This window comes from Cyprinodon tularosa, unplaced genomic scaffold (assembly GCF_016077235.1).
Source record: "Cyprinodon tularosa strain WSP-4 unplaced genomic scaffold, ASM1607723v1 ctg108, whole genome shotgun sequence".
NCBI classification, from domain to species: domain Eukaryota; kingdom Metazoa; phylum Chordata; class Actinopteri; order Cyprinodontiformes; family Cyprinodontidae; genus Cyprinodon; species Cyprinodon tularosa.
Window position 1 is genome coordinate 1,019,455 of NW_024037871.1, and position 17,581 is coordinate 1,037,035.

General features: G+C 38.8%; 1 protein-coding gene across 1 annotated transcript in view; it reads right to left on the bottom strand.

Annotated features, from left to right (window-relative positions):
- Window positions 1-219: 219 nt before the first annotated feature.
- Window positions 220-17,581, bottom strand: part of smc3 (structural maintenance of chromosomes 3) — a 41,493-nt gene continuing 24,131 nt past the window's right edge. The window contains exons 23-29 of the mRNA XM_038291221.1: window positions 17,369-17,477; window positions 15,725-15,972; window positions 12,252-12,464; window positions 11,947-12,135; window positions 11,267-11,444; window positions 6,246-6,352; window positions 220-1,173 (exon numbers count right to left, since the gene is read on the bottom strand). Of these exons, the coding sequence (XP_038147149.1) occupies window positions 1,102-1,173; window positions 6,246-6,352; window positions 11,267-11,444; window positions 11,947-12,135; window positions 12,252-12,464; window positions 15,725-15,972; window positions 17,369-17,477 (1,116 nt within the window). The 3' untranslated portion in view covers window positions 220-1,101. The remainder of the gene's footprint in view (window positions 1,174-6,245; window positions 6,353-11,266; window positions 11,445-11,946; window positions 12,136-12,251; window positions 12,465-15,724; window positions 15,973-17,368; window positions 17,478-17,581) is intronic.

The window sequence follows — 17,581 nt, forward strand, 5'->3', positions numbered from 1 at the left end:
CACTTGGATATTGAATAAACAGTACACAGTACACTCAGAAATGTATTTTTCTCTTGAATTAAAAAAGAAAAACAAACTAAAATATCTTCAGGTTTAACTAATTCTTCTTAAAGAGAAAAGCTTCATGATGCAGAAACATTACTTTAGCTACTGTGTGAGGGAGTCCGGTGTGAACTGCAGCACCACCTATTGGTAAAATAAATGACAACTCGGAAAGTAATTTTTAAAACCTTTTATTCATTTAATAAGCCAGGTTTTTCAATTATGTAAAAAGAAACTTAAAGTTTGCGGTGGAAGAAAAGTAAAACAAGAAGAACAAAATAAGACGTCTGATTATGAACAGCCAGTGAATGAAAACTTGGACTTGTTGCAACATTAACTGCATAACTAATCCTACAGGACTCAGTAACCCTGCTTAGATGACTCAGAAGGTGAACTTTGAGTCCAGAAAGGGTAATTAGTTGATGAGGAATATTAACTTTTATTCCAATGACCTAAAACAAGACGTTGCACAGTAGAATAACAACCAGAGGAAAGAACAACAATCTATAAACACTCATTGTGAGTACAAGCAATATACATTACACAAAATTTAGAAAAAATGCTGTTATTTCAAGGCCAACAACAAACAAAAACGAACCCCTGTCCCGTCTCTTCCAAGCACATCTTATCAAAAGCAACTATTTTAACACAAGATGTATAAAAACGGCTTCATATTTACAAAGAGGAGCTATTTTCTGGTCAGACCCCTCAGGTTTCCTGACTCCGTCTGCATCACAAAGGTCACCTAACTTTAGCTTAAATGAAAATCTATCACAGCAACAGAAACTTGAGATTCTCTCCTAAAACCAAACTATTAAGCCGTAGATCCAGTGTGAAATCAGGACTGAGGAAAACAAGAAATAAGAACTCCCCGTTCTTCATTTTTTTCCACCCTGATGGACATTTTTCTTTTAAAAACCAAGCAGTTATGCTTTAAGGTATGTTGGATTTTTTTGTGCCTGTGACCCTCAGCTTTGGAGGCTTTCAGCGGCGCTCTCTGTGAAGGCAGAGGAGGAATGGACGAGGAGGATGATGATGATGATGAGGAGGAAGAGTGCTTTAACCATGGGTGGTGTCGTCCTCCACAAAGTCTTTGGCCTGCTCTGCTGTGATCACATCAATGTGACTCACCTTAAAACACAAAGACATGCAGACACTTAACAACCAATCAATGTCACTCTGACTAAGCACCCATAATTCAGGTTATGAAACATTCAAAGATGAAGAGTCTATTGAAATGAACAGATGGAAAACCTTGTGTATGGAGGGAAATTAACGCCATTGCGGCTGATAGTGAATTATTTGCTGCTTCTGGACAGACAATTAAAACAGGATACGGAATAAGGCTAGTTATGCAGCCTGAGACTGGATAAAGGAGGGTTTATGTAAGCTCTTAATGCCCGTCACACCTTGACGATTTAGACCAGTGTATTCCTGACGTACAGAAAATCTGCCAAAAATGCTGGCATACGTTGGATTAAGTTATGGGTACGTTTTGAACAAGTCATGAGCACGCTGAAGAACATTGGCATGCTAAAAATGTCCCGACGTATGCCAGCATTTGCCATACGTGGGCCATAAGTTCCAGGTAAGTTATCTTATGGTTGACATAAGTTAATTGTAAGTTACTCATAAGTCGTAGTGCCTAGCCTATCCAAAACCTCTAAGTAACTTGTGCATTACTAATGAAGAACTTATCTCCGATGCATATCAACGTATTTGACGTGTTCCAGACGACCGCTGTACATGTTTCTAACTTACAGCTTATGTTTAATGGCATATTGGCAGCGTTTTGGTATAAAAGGGGGTTCACAGGAAGAAACCGTCAATTCCTCTCCAGGCTGCGTTCCCATCGTAGGGTGAGCGAGAAGATGAGTGTGATGGATCCTCGCTGTATTAACGCCCACGACCAACAAACTTCCTAGCAGACAAGACACTGAATCTACCGCGACTACAAACCATCTTTCTTTTTCTCTTTATTTTTTTTTGACAGGCGGTAAACAGCAGCTAGGTTAATAGCCCCCCTCAGGACACTGGCTTGTGGCATTTCATGGGCATCACGCTGCTGGGCGTTATGCATCAGTTAGGCTGTCGCTGGACATAAGTTCTGGACTCATTATGAATACTCTATGTATGCTGCAACAACGAATCGATAAAATCGATACAAAATCGATTTTTAAAAGCGTTGGCAACAAATTTTATCATCGATTAGTTGTGTCGCGTGATTAATGCGTCATCCGCGGCCGCCGTCATCACATCCACTTGACTGAAACGGGGGAAGAAAAAAAAATACGGCAGAGCGAGCCAGCGCTGCAGGGCGCAGTGTTGCCAACTCAGCGACTTTTCAGACCCCTCCAGCGACTATTTAAAAAAAAAGCGACTAGTGACAAATCTGGCGACTTTTTACGGTGTCACTGGCGGCTTTTGGAGACTTTTAAGTGAAAGCATGCATCGTTCCTACTCTCCCGCGGGGCGCCTCCCGCAGGAGTCCCTCTCAGCACTGCAGTCAGAGCAGCAGGATGTTTAGCCTCAGCGTCCAGACTGCAAATGAAGCGCGCATGCGCCGGGATTGAAGGCGCAAATTGATCACAATAATTAAAATAGCCTGCGCTTTGTAAAGTGAAAAAAGTGATAACATGCAACTTTTTTCAAAAGAAATTAACATGGCACGGAACCACCATGTTTGTTTGGTTTTAAAGTGGGGAAACGTAACGTTAGTTTCTCAGGTAGCTCATCTGATGCTTTCCTTACCGTGTTAGTAGGTTACAGACAGTGATACGGTTGGCTACTTATTTTACTTTTAATTTCATTTGAATTAGCTTAAGCAGCGTTTATATTTACTTTATAAATCAATTAACTTGCAAATTATGAGGGCAAGGCTTTTAGAGTTTAAATCTTCTGGCAAAGATAAAGTAAAGAAGATCCTGCAATTTATGGAAGTAAAGCAGAATAAAATCCAGCAAGATCAGTAATATGTCAATTAATTATATGCCACATTTCCATGTAAATATCTGTCTTTGGAGGATGGGTTTTTTAACACCCCTAGTTCTCTCAGTTTTATTTCAAATACAATTTATAATTTGAATCACAGGGCTATTTTTATCTCTATGGTTCAGTATTTTCTCAAGTACCACCTTTAACTGCTATACTTTCCTGTCTTAAAAGGCAGAACTCTTCTAGTCTAAAAAAAACTAATTTGTTGAAATGGGGGGACCTATTGTTTGAACCCCTTAGGGGCTTTAAAAAACAAAAGTGTCTTTTTTTGCGCTTTATGAAACAAAGTACCCTATATTTTGTGGATGTACAGCTACATTTCTCATGTAAGTTTGTGTAGTTTTAACACAAACATTTATTTTTCATATTGCACCAGTACAGTTAATGAGCAACCTGTACTTGTGTGCTTGTTTGTTCTGTCTAAAATGTTTATTTTGGAATAAAGAGGTTAATATAAAAAATATTTTTTGTCCGATTCATCGATTAATCGAAAAAATAATCGGCCGATTCATCGATTTTTTAAATAATCGTTAGTTGCAGCCCTAGTCCTAACAAACAGGTCCATATGATAGGCTTTATAGGACATTTTAATTTAAGAGTAAACTGCTGAATTAAGCTAATTAAAATGAAATGTGTCCGTTTTAGTTGATCCTTTTTGTTCAAGGCTATGATTCCATTGTTTTTTACACCTTAGTGCCCTCTTACAGAATATGCTACATTTTAACAGCTGTGAATAAATTAAATCTCACCTCCATGCCAAATGTTAAATATACACATGCAGACTTGAACCGTTTCATTTGGCCTCTCAGGAGTGTGGATTTAATTTTTATTTTATTCATTAATTTATTTGAAAGGGACTGTGTACATTAAAAAGCATTCCTGCAAATGCACCAGAATTACCCAAAAGGCTATTTTTCATCTGTTGCCCCTGGACAGATCTTAAAATTGTCTACCTAAAAAAATCAAAACAGGAAGCATTTTACAAAACAATTACAAATATAAAAAGAAATAAAAAGCTATAACTCTTAAAAACTGATTTAAAAAATACAGAATAAATGTTCGGATGTGGTTAAAACCATAACATCAGAGCTAGTATGGAATATCAGAGCCTTTGAAGACTCTTAAAGCTCGGACATCAGCAACATCACATCCAGGACGATCTTTCAGAAATCCGGGCTTTTTTTTTTGTATTATGTTCATATAAAACATCATAAAAGATGTTTTATAACTTTTGAAGCTTCCAACTGCTGCTAAGGTGAAGGATAGAGGCAGCAAAGTCCCAAAATCAGGGGAAAAAAAGACATTAACTATATTCACTTGTTCCGTAAAAGTTTAGAAACAATCCACTGGACTTGGTTTCCAAGGTTTGAAGACGTTTCCCAATTCAAAATTTGAATTGAGAAAGCTTCCTGGAGGGGAAGCGAAACGTCTTCAAACCTTGGATCGAATCCACTGGATTGTTTTTTTCAAACTTTTACGGAATGACTATGACCTGGATGACTGAGAATCTTCATCAGCATATATTCACTTGTAAATATCAAAGGTATAAAAACAATATAAAACCAAGTTTTTTATATATATATTAGGGCTGCAACTAACGATTATTTTAAAAATCGATGAATCGGACGATTATTTTTTCGATTAATCGATGAATCGGACAAAAAATATTTTTTATATTAACCTCTTTATTCCAAAATAAACATTATAGACAGAACAAACAAGCACACAAGTACAGGTTGCTCATTAACTGTACTGGTGCAATATGAAAAATAAATGTTTGTGTTAAAACTACGCAAACTTACATGAGAAATGTAGATGTACATCCACAAAATATAGGGTACTTTGTTTCATAAAGCGCAAAAAAAGACATTTTTGTTTTTAAAAGCCTCTAAGGGGTTCAAACAATAGGCCCCCCCATTTCAACAAATGAGTTTTTTTTAGACTAGAAGAGTTCTGCCTTTTAAGACAGGAAAGTATAGCAGTTAAAGTTGCTACTTGAGAAAATACTGAACCATAGAGATAAAAATAGCCCTGTGATTCAAATTATAAATTGTATTTGGAATAAAAATGAGAGAACTAGGGGTGCTAAAAAACACATCCTCCAAAGACAGATATTTACATGGGAATGTGGCATATAATTAATTGACATATTACTGATCTTGCTGGATTTTATTCTGCTTTACTTCTATAAATTGCAGGATCATCTTTACTTTATCTTTGCCAGATTTAAACTTTAAAAGTCTTGCCCTCATAATTTGCAAGTTAATTTATTTATAAAGTAAATGTAAACGCTGCTTACGCTAGTTCAAATGAAATTTAAAGTAAAATAAGTAGCCAACCTTATCACTGTCTGTAACCTACTAACAAGATAAGGAAAGCATCAGATGAGCTACCTGAGAAACTAACGTAACGTTTCCCCACTTTAAAACCAAACAAACATGGTGGTTCCGTGCCATGTTAATTTCTTTTGAAAAAAGTTGCATGTTATCACTTTTTTCACTTTACAAAGCGCAGGCTATTTTAATTATTGTGATCAATTTGCGCCGTCAATCCCGGTGCATGCGTGCTTCATTTGCAGTCTGGACGCTGAGGCTCTGACTGAGAGGGACTCCTGCGGGAAAACGCGGTTGGGGTGGGGGAGGCGCCCCACGGCAGAGTAGGAATGATACATGCTTTCACGTAAGAGTCTCCAAAAGCCACCAGTGACACCGAAAAAAGTCGCCAGATTTGTCGCTAGTCGCTTTTTTGAAAAATAGTCGCTGGAGGGGTCTGAAAAGTCGTGGAGTTGGCAACACTGCTCCTGCGGCGCTGACTCGCTCTGCCGTATTTTTTTTCCTTCCTCTTTCAGTCAAGAGGCAGTGATGACGGCGCAGCGGATGACGCAATAATCGCGCGACACAACTAATCGATGATGAAATTCGTTGCCAACGCTTTTAAAAGTCGATTTTTATCGATTCGTTGTTGCAGCCCTAATATATATATATATATATATATATATATATATATATATATATATATATATATATAAAAGAATTTCACCTGAGTAACCCATGTGTTATGGCCCGTTTCTTGGCTTATTTGGCTCAACAGCATTTAGAATGAAATAAACCTAATGATCTGGTCTATTTTTTTCATCAAGCAGAAAAGATCTGCCTGAAAATCAATGTCTCCCAGGAAAAAAAAAATCAAAGTTGAGAGGAGAGGCTCACCTTGTTCCTGAATTTGACGCCGTAGAATTTGTCTGCAGATTCGAGCAGCTCCGGCCTGAAGGTGGTGGTGATGAACTGAGCATGGCCGGCCAGCTCCACGATCATGTCTGAGACACACAGGAGAGAAAAAAAGAATAAACCAGAGCAGGAAAACTGCTACTACTCCTGCTGCTTTTTTTGGAAAATAATATCGCTATATTTGTTTTTGCAAATTCAATTCAATTCAATTCAGTTTATTTATATAGCGCCAAATTCACAACACATGTCATCTCAAGGCACTTTACAGTTCAACCAGATCAAATTGATACAAAGTTTTCTATCTAAGGAAAACCAGTTGATTGCATTGACTCATTGACTCAAATACAATCCCCCACACTAAGCATGCTTGTAGCGACAGTGGAGAGGAAAAACTCCCTTTTAACAGGAAGAAACCTCCAGCAGAACCAGGCTCAGTGTGAGCGGCCATCTGCCGAGGCCGACTGGGGTTCAAGGAGACAGAAGCAGAGATACAAAAAGCAGCTGTAAAAGGCGGCCCCGTCCAGGAAACACACAGCCAGGCAGACGAGCTCCAAGGCAGCTCCCATGCCAGAGGACGAAGAAAGCACATCCACTCAGTCACGGTCAGAGAAACAGGACCACACTGGAAAACAGGCCGATCTCCAACATCTATAAACAAGGGTGTTGATAGAAGCAGCACAGCTGATGTTTCTTTCCAGGATGACGTCACAGCCAAACAGGAACAGACGAGGCAAAGCTACTCTGAGGAAAAGCAGAGAGAGCAGAAGGTTAGAGATTGAACTAACAGATTCTGCAGAATAGGAGAACAGAGAGAGAATGAAGCAGAATGATGAAATGGGGGTCCCTATGTCCTCCAGAAGTCTAAGCCTATAGCAGCATAACTATAGAGATAGCTCAGGATAACCTGAGCCACTCTAACTATAAGCTTTATCAAAAAGGAAAGTTTTAAGCCTAGCCTTAAAAGTAGACAGGGTGTCTGCCTCACGGACTAAAACTGGTAGTTGGTTCCACAGGAGAGGAGCCTGATAACTAAAAGATCTGCCTCCCATTCTACTTTTAGAAATTCTAGGAACCACTAGTAAACCTGCAGATTGAGAGCGAAGTGCTCTGTTAGGAACATAAGGAACAATCAGATCTCTGATATAAGATGGAGCTTGGCCATTTAAGGCTTTATATGTGAGAAGGAGGATTTTAAATTCTATTCTTGATTTAACAGGAAGCCAATGAAGAGAAGCCAGGATAGGCGAGATATGATCTCTCTTTTTAATTTTCATTAGAACTCTGGCTGCAGCATTTTGGATCAGCTGAAGGCTTTTAACTACAGTTTGTGGACTTCCTGATAGTAAAGAATTACAATAGCCCAGCCTTGAAGTAACAAATGCATGGACTAGTTTCTCAGCATCACCCCTGGACAGGATATTTCTAATTTTTGCAATGTTCCTCAGATGAAAGAAGGAAATTCTAGAAACCTCCTTGATATGGGACCTAAATGACAGGTCCTGATCAAAAACAACACCAAGATTTTTTACTTTATTATCTGAAATCAGTTTAATCCCATCCAAATGAAGTGACTGGCTAATCAGTTTCTTTTTCAGAGACTCTGGTCCAAAGACTATAACTTCTGTTTTGTCTGCATTCAGAAGCAGAAAGTTAAGAGTCATCCAGGTTTTTATGTCTTCAAGACATGCCTGTAATCTATGTAATGGGTTAGCTTCATCTGGATTTATAGACAGATATAGCTGGGTATCATCAGCATAACAGTGGAAATTAATCCCATGCTGTCTAATAATTCTACCAATTGGGAGCATGTATAAAGTAAAGAGAATTGGTCCTAGCACTGATCCCTGTGGTACTCCACAGGTAACCTTTGAGCGTGTTGAAGATCTATCATTAACATGAACAAACTGAATTCGATCAGATAGATAAGATTTAAACCAGTCTAGTGCTGTTCCTTTAATTCCAACAAAATATTCAAGTCTTTCTAAAAGAATATTATGGTCAACTGTATCAAATGCAGCACTAAGATCCAACAGGACGAGCACAGATACAAGTCCATTATCTGAGGCCATGAGAATATCATTAGTGACTTTCACCAGAGCTGTTTCAGTGCTATGATGAGCTCTAAAGCCAGACTGAAACTCTTCAAAAAGTTCATTATGGTGGAAGTGATCGCAAACTTGTTTGGCAACTACTTTCTCAAGAATTTTGGATAAGAAAGGAAGATTGGATATAGGTCTATAATTGACCAAGTCATCTGGGTCAAGAGACGGTTTCTTAAGCAGAGGTTTAATTACAGCAACCTTAAAAGCTTTAGGTACATATCCCTGTAACAGAGATAGATTAATCACATCTAAAATGGAGGAGGAGATCAAAGGGAATACCTCCTTAAATAACCTGGTTGGAACTGGATCTAACATACAAGTTGAAGGCTTAGATGAAGACAATAATTTTGCTAATTCAGAGAGTTCAACTGGATCAAAGCAGTCTAAACCCAGTTCAGATTCCATGACTACCTCAGGTACAATCGCGGATAGAGGAGTGCTTATGATCTTATTTTTAATAAGATCAATCTTATTTATAAAGAATCCCATAAAGTCATTGCTGCTAAGAGCAGGTGGAATGGACGGTTCAACAGAGCTATGGCTCTGGGTGAGTTTGGCAACTGTATTAAAAAGAAATCTAGGATTATTCTTATTCTCCTCTATTAATGAGGAGAAGTATGCTGCTCTTGCTTTACAAAGGGTCCTCTTATACAGCAGTAAACCATTTTTCCAGACTAGGAAGGACTCTCGCAGGCCTGTGGAGCGATATTTTCTCTCCAGTTTCCTAGCATTTTGCTTCAAAGTACGCAGCTCTGCATTAAACCAAGGAGCAAGCTTTCTATTTTTAACGGTTTTCATTTTCAAAGGAGCTGCGTTGTCTAAGGCAATACGCAGAGAACTAGCAACCCCATCAACAAAATCATCAACCTGTGAAGGGGAATAAGCTAAACTTTTGCACTCTGCAGCACTGCTCAGTGACACAGAGGAGAGAGAAAGTGAAGCAGATTCTTTAAAATTTATAACTGCACTATCTGATAAAGATCTACTAAAATTGAACCTTCTTTTGGGGGAGGAGAACTCTGTTAAAGTAATCCTGAAGGTTATTAGAAAGTGGTCAGAGAGGACAGGGTTGTGAGGAAATACTGTTATTTCTTCACATTCTATGCCGTATGTCAGCACAAGATCCAAAGTATGAAGATGAGAATGCGTGGGACTATTCACATTTTGAACAAAGCCAATAGTGTCTAAGATAGCATTAAAGGCTGCTCTTAAGCTATCGCCTTCAATGTCAGCATGGATGTTAAAATCTCCCACTATGATGACCCTGTCAGTATTTAATACCAAATCAGAAAGGAACTCTGAAAACTCATCTAAAAATTCAGAGTAAGGACCTGGTGGACGATACAAAGTTACAAAAAGAAGAGGTTTTCTTGCCTTGAAATTTGGATCAGGGAAATTAAGGGTTAAATGTTCAAAAGAGTTGTAGGTATTAACTGTTTTGGGAGTAATCAGTAAGTCAGACTGGAAGATTGTTGCTACTCCTCCTCCTCGCCCAGAACTTCTGGGGATGTGAAAATTTAAATAGCTTGAAGGAGTTGCCTCATTTATGCTCACATAATCCTCTTGCTGCAGCCAGGTTTCTGTAAGGCAAAACAAGTCAATGTGATTATCACAAATCAAGTCATTAACTAGTAGACTTTTAGAGGAAAGCGATCTTATGTTAAACAGACCGCATTTAATTGTTTTAACTTTTTCCCCAATTTGAGTTATTTTGATTTTAATTAGATTATCATGATTTACTCCTTTGGGAATCTTTGCTAATTTATTAGATTTTGGTCGTGGGCAAGACACTGTCTGGATGGAGTAAAGAGTGGGTAACAGTAGAGAAGCTGCAGAGATGTGTGTTAAACTACAACTACAACAAATCAGTTGTGTAAAAATACAGAAAGTCAGGACCGTCAATAATAATGTGGCTGGTGAGGTTCCCTTTGGGTCGGAGTAACATCAGACTTAATCGAAGGGTTGCGACACATTTAAGGCTGCCAGGAACAGAGTTAGCATATTGGTTTGGATTCACCCAAAATTTTCTCTCATTTAGGCAATCCTCCTAAACGTCTCTGTGAGTTTTAGTTACATTAAACTTCGTCCAAATGATCAAACACATCCAACAGTCTATGACTAATGAAAATCTGCACTCACCTAATACTGTGGTTATGATTGCAAACTGATGCATTCTGCAACCTTAAGCCTCATATTTTTAGTTTCTCAACTAGTTGCTTAAACTTGATGTAGAGTTAAATTCTTGTGCCTGAGAAAGAAACTGTTACAGACTTTAAACGATCGTGTAACTTAGCGGATGCGATAAATGGCGTTCATTTTGTTTTAATCCAGCCACCTCCGTGCAGCTGTACTGCTAATAAACAGCCCCACATTTTAAAACCACAGCCTCCAATCATATCTACAGAATCCATGAATATCTCATAAAACCAAAGGAGGGGAAATATAATTCAACACGGAAAAGTGATAAATCCCAATTATGCTGTTGGATTTTATGAGAGCAATAAACACCCAGTAGAGGTTTCTGATTATCTTCATAAATTATTTCTTTTCCTGAAAACGATAAACATCAAACACTTTGCTCGTCCCATATTGGGATCCATGATGTCAAATGGCTATTTATTACAGTTTTAAAACAAAATGGCTTTTAATGATTTTTAAGTATCCTTTATCTGAATCTAAAAAAAAAACTAATCTTTAATTAAAGTCCATCTCAGGAGGATAGGAGTACAATTTAATTCAGTTTTATTCACCACTTGTGTAAAATAGAATCAGTTAGTTTTAAGTTAGCTTGAAATAAGTAGTAAAAACAATATTGAGGTAACCTCAAAAGTAATCCCAGATAAAATATGATGTGATTGGATTCTATCTCCTTCTAATGATTGAGCCTTTTACGTGGTTTACCTGAGACGGCCTTCCTGTGCTGGGCATCGAGGGCCTGGTCGATCTCATCAAACAGGTAGAAAGGAGCTGGGTCACACTTCTGGATGGCAAAGATCAGAGCCAAGGCCACCAGAGACTTCTGGCCTCCAGACAGTTGCTGCATCTCCCTCATCTCCCCTTGCTTCCCAGTGAAAGACACCTGCCAGGCAGACGCACAGATCCATCCATCTTACCAAACGGCTTCATTGTTAAAGCACATTAATCGGCTCTGGGGGCTCAGTTAAGGAATGGGAACCGTTAAGATAGCTTTCATTCTGGTCAGGATAAATTTAGCCTGTATTACTCAGTGCATGACTAACTTCACCTTGGCTCTGGTTGATGGGGAGGGATCCAGCGATGGGGGGATTTTTATTCTAACAAAAACAAAACTACATCCACCTCCAACATCTCTTGGGAAAACGTAATATATTTCTAATAGACATAGAAACAAATTGTTTTATCTACTGGTTAAAGAGAGATAGTTCTGCAGTGGTGAGCCTTCAGGACAGACGGAAAGGCTTTAAGTCTGAAAATACTAAACATGGACAACATCAGACATTTCTAGACTGCTAATGCTGATAACCAGAAATGTTTGTCTCTACTGGATCAGATAACCTGATACATCGGCTCTCAGTAAACCAGGATGAGATGCGGATCCTTACTCTGATGCCGACTCCTGTGAACTGGTCCACTGAAGGGACACTGCTCTGGGAGCCAGATCCCCGCTCGCTGTCCGCTCCCCCCTCCTCGTCCTGGGACTGGCCGCCTTCAGCATCGCCCTTCTTCATCACCAGTGTAGCCTTGCCTCCAGGAACCAGTTTCTGGAAGACCTCGCTGAAGTTCTTGGACACCTTCACGGCGGGTGGGGGGAAATGACAAGAGAGTCACAACAGGCTCTGATCTGGTTGTGCTTTTAATGCAGCAGAATATTTGCGTCTGCTCCTTCATGGAGTCTAGCTGGTCGTACCTGTTTGAAGGTGAGCTGGATGGCCTCGTACTTGCGCAGCTCCAACACGTTCATGAGCTCCATGATGGATTTGTAGCCTCGGTCGAGCTCGTCCTGACGCTTGATTAGTTTCTCCTTCTGCTCGGAGAAGTTGACAAACTGATCCAGGGCCTTCTTGTTGACGTGGCTGTACTTCTTCAGCTCCGTGTTGCACTGCTCCAGCTTTCTGAACAACTGTGGAGGCAGATCATCACATCACATCCTGTCACCATTAGCAGAGCAGACTGGCAGTCTGTAAAAAGTCTTCTCAGGTTAATGATGGTTTATCTTTTTAAGCTCTGCTTCCTTTTATTCTAATACATTTACAGAAGATATAAATGTTGTATAAAACACATATATACTCCATAAAAGAGCAATAATTCAGTCACTTCTTTGCAATCATTCTAAAAAAAACTAAAGCTTTTACTGAAGCTCAACAAAAACTCTGATTTGTTAGTGCTAGAAAATCATTGATTTCCTCATAAACATTCTGTTTACATGAAATTATTAATTTCAGTAGGAGAAGTTTTTATTTTTAAAGCAGCAGCTATTTAGGCAGACAATTATTCTAAGCTCTCAAGCCATAAATCCGTCAGTTTAAAGCCGACGGGCAAAGCGACACGAGTTGCCATTAGTGCTCAGTCCTCTCCTCCACTTGTGCAATCAGCAGTAGCATCCTGCCCCCGATGTGGCTTCCTGAGGAGCAACATTAACGAGATGAAATGTTTATGAGAAAGTGTGAAGCTATTCTGGGCTTTGTTGAAGGGGGTGTGCGGGTAAAGATACACACAGACACACACACACAGCGGACACTCAGACACTTATGAAAGACGCAGCCAAGTCCACTCATCACAGACTTTTCTCCCAAAGGCAGAGAGCAAAAATTAGACAGAGCACTTGTGTCTGAGTCACTGGTGAGTGGGTGGGTGGAAGGTGATGGTCCTCCACTTTATTCCCAAAGAAACGTGGCTGTAGCCTGTGTCTCTGCGCACATTTCCAGGTCAGACTTGGGGAAACACAACAAGCCCTCTAGCACAGCCAGTTAGTTATCGTTGAATGTTGTCATTAGTAAAATCAAATTAAACCGTTATTAAATGAGGTTTCCCATATGAAAACTTCCGGTTTGAACTTTTTACTCCTAAATTTCGGTCGCACCGCTGTCATGGTTCCAGCATTTGATCTTTTTGGTCAAATTCCAAGTGTTTGTTGTGCATTTTAAACATTTTGTAAATAACTGCAGATGATATCTGTATTATTGTGTTTTTTCCCCCCCATCAGTGCTTTTCTTTTGAGCAAACTCTGTAAAAGAGGCAGGATTAGCAGTTAGCATTGCTAATAACAGTTCATGATTGATTGAGCTGTGGATCTCTGCAGCTCCTACAGATGTACCATGTGCCTCTTTAAAGCTTCTTTTAACCAAAGCCCTCCTTTCCCTCTGCAAAAATAGTCACATTTTCTTAAAATAAGAGCATTTCTTCTTGAATAAAGCTGGTAAATGAGACACTTTGTCAGTTGAATAAGACAACATTTAAAAACAAAGGCAATTATATTTCACATACAAAATATCTAACCATCTTATTTTAAGAGTAAAAATACTAATTCCATTGGTAGGTTGGCATATTATTTACCTCCTTAAATTAAGGGTAAATATTCTTTTGATAAATCTTAACTTTTTTTGTAGTGCCTGTGCTGCTAGTTTAGTTAGCGGTCCATATTCTGGTAGGTTTGCAGTCCTACAAAGCTCTTTTCTCATGATGGACTAAACAGCTCTCAGTGACATCAACAAAGATTGGGATGTTTTGTATCCAAGTTGAAACCTGCTTTAACTTCTCCACAACCTTCTCCCTAACCAGGAAGCGGTTTATTCACTAATCTTCTCCAAAGAACTACTGTGGCTTTAAATATCTATATATTTAACACGTCTGATTGGATTATATTTAGAGACATCAGGGGTAAATTAATGAAGTCAGCATTTTTTTTTTTCCATTTCGTAAGAAATTAATCAAGTTTTTACCTCTCATTAATGCTAGTCTATTCCTAGAAATCTCAGTCAATAAAGTTACAGTTTTAAAACCTGTATTTTGTTTCAGGCTTTCTTGTTACGTTCAAAATGGGTTGCCGTCTGTAGATTCCTTCAAAGTTTTTCTGTTTTTACTTAGCTGTGCTCTAACACCCCATAAGTTCCTTTGTTAAGCTAATCAAACCAGGCTGTATGAGTCATTCAGACATAATTCAAGGGATAACCCAGAGTTCTGTCACTGTTGCACCCCCATACTGAAAACTAACAATCTTAGATCGTTTCTCTCTATTTCTAGCCGCCTGTCTCAAAAAAAAAAAAAAAAAAACTCGTCCTCTCAATCCTGTTTATCTGCAAATTTTTAGGCCCCTTGACAAATCTTCTTTTTGTTCATCATCTTAAATAGTACTCTGCAAAACCCTCTTTTTTCAGAAACAAATCCTGAACAACTAAAAAAAAATGAAGCTTTTTAGTGACTAACAGACTGCAGTGTCCTTTAAAATAGTGGAAACAAAGAAAACTGATGGAGGCCTGAGGTGATGAAACACCTAGGCAAAGACAAAAGAAAAAAACTGAAATAGAAAAATTACGCTAATATCAGTTGGAGGCCTTTTCTCATTTAAATGTGTAGATTAGGGCTGCAACTAACGATTATTTTAAAAATCTATGAATCGGCCGATTATTTTTTCGATTAATCGATGAATCGGACAAAAAATATTTTTTTTATATTAACCTCTTTATTCCAAAATAAACATTTTAGACAGAACAAGCAAGCACACAAGTACAGGTTGCTCATTAACTGAAATGTAGCTGTACATCCACAAAATATAGGCTACTTTGTTTCATAAAGCGCAAAAAAAGACAGGCCTTTTTGTTTTTAAAGCCCCTCAGGGGTTCAAACAAAGTGCTTTTAGAAGGTTCTGCCTTTACTTTTCAAATGCTTATTTTGGTATTGTTAGATTTGTTCTCATGGTTTATTCAATGTATTTTCCATGTTTTACGCATTTTAATCACTTCTCCCTCAGCCAAAGCCTTGTGTTAATTATTAAATTCCATTCACCTTTGTCTCCTCATTTACCTAGGGGTTTTCTCTGAAAAGAATAATAATATCCGCTATAATTTTTGAAACTATAAGACTATCCAACGAAAATAATTATTTAATTTTTAACATAAACATTAGAAAAACTCCCATTTAAACCAAGAGGCACTAAAGTCTACAGAAAATGTGCCGCTAAGGCGGTGTGTGTTTGCTCCCGCCTTGGCATCAGAGTGAGGAACGTTTGAACCAAAGTGAGGACATTTTGCTTATAGTTAGGTTTAAGACGAAGGTATGAATTGAATTTAGGTTAGGTATTACTGATAATGTTAGGGTTATTGTCAGGGACTTAAAAATCAACAGACAGTCCTCACAACATATAACAGAGGAGTGTGAGCGTACCTGTTTGAGTGTGAGGGTCTGGTACTTCTCAAAGGCCTCCTGAGGCAGGGAGCCCAGTTCTCGGATTTTCTTCATGCACTCCTCTTTCTTCTTCAGCAGCATTCCCTGCCTGTTGGTCATCTTCTCCAGCTCCTTGGTGTCGTGGTTGATGGCGTCATTCTGCTCCTTCTCGATGTTCTTCCAACGCTCCATGCTCTTGATGTGATCCTTGATCTCTGCTTCCGTCTTGTCGATGAGACCGTCCAGATCTGGTAACAGAAAATAGGTTGACAGTTTATTTAGAGAAGAAGCACCATGATTAGAAAACTCTTTCAGTGGGTTTCCAGAACAGTAACTCAGATCAACTCCTATAGTTGATTTAAAAGGTATGTATTGCCCCTTAAATGTTTCCAGGTTTACATCTCCTGCATCCTCATCAGATCAGCTGTCCTGTCGAAACTGCACACAGCATAATTCCCACAGGATGAGGCTTCCACCACTATGTTTTACTGTAGGAAATGTGTTCAGGGAGAGGTGTTTGGTCCTACCTGAAGAGGGCACCATCATCTATGTCTACAACATGGTCTCTGACGAGCTACTGATGGGATTTTATTATGGGTGTCTCTCAACATCTCCCAATGTTGAAGAAACCCACTGTGACTCTCAATGACTTTCTTCTTGTTTTCACACCAGTTGATTTTATGCAACCCACAGTGGAACTACTCATTATTTAGGGGACTTCCAAAGGTCAGTGAGTACACTGGATTTTATTTCAGAGGAGAGGAAATAGATATAAAAGCATGCTATGCTATGCTATGCTATGGGAAATCTACAAGTCCCCAGGGTGAGTCGATTGAGCCCTTTAACTGTAATGCAGAGGGTCCGGGTTGGAATCAGGTAAGGATAGGAGGGGCATTAGGTGTAAAATCCCCTGAATATGAGAGAAAACCCTTTATTAGATACTTCTGTTATGTGCTGCTTTTGTTAATCCACCGCATGAACTCCTTGTTAAATGCACTTAACTTCCTAGTAGGAAATTGATGGCCTCTTAACTTTAGTTTTCATTTTAGAAATTGTTAGTTTTTCCACATTCACTCATCCTGGAAAATAATTCCTCTTCCAATAGTGATTAAATATAAATATGATTTAGGATTTCTCTTTCAGTGTGGTTCAGTTTATTCATATAAGTTGAAAACACATGTCCTCTTAAGCCAATTATCTAAGAATCTGTAATGAAACCCTAAAGATAGATTGTTAAAAAAAATGGCTATTAAAAGAAACCAAGCTGATGGCATTAAGTTAAAAAATTAACTCCTCCTGGATGACCATGGGATGGTAGTGGTCAGTCGCTCCCAATGTGTTGTTGTATTTGCAGCAATCCCTCACACTGACCATGCATGTGGCTACAATGGAGAGGAAAACCCTCCCTTCTAACAGGAAGTGTCATCCAGCAGAACCGTCAGCGGCTTCTGCCTCTGGAGGGATGGCCTCCATAGCTAAGCTGCTGTGGATGCCTTTCCTTTTTAAGAATAAAATTAACAAAACCAAATACAATTTCAAAATGTACTTGGGTTTTAATTAGACCCGATACTATTACCAATAAAAAAAATAATTATATAGGACTAAAGAAAAAAAGTCTAAAAAACCTTTTACAATGAAACCCACCATCAGATCGAGCCAAGGTATCTTTTACTCGTTTGTTGATGCCATCCAGCTCAGATGTAGTCGCCGTCAGCACTGTACCTCCTTCTGTCTCACGCAGCTCATTCAGCTCCTGTATTATCAAAAACAAAGGAGAAAGAATCATGGAGCCTTTATACCATTCTGATTTTTGCAGGTCTGAAATAGTAATAATATTAAAATAATTCAAGAACTTGA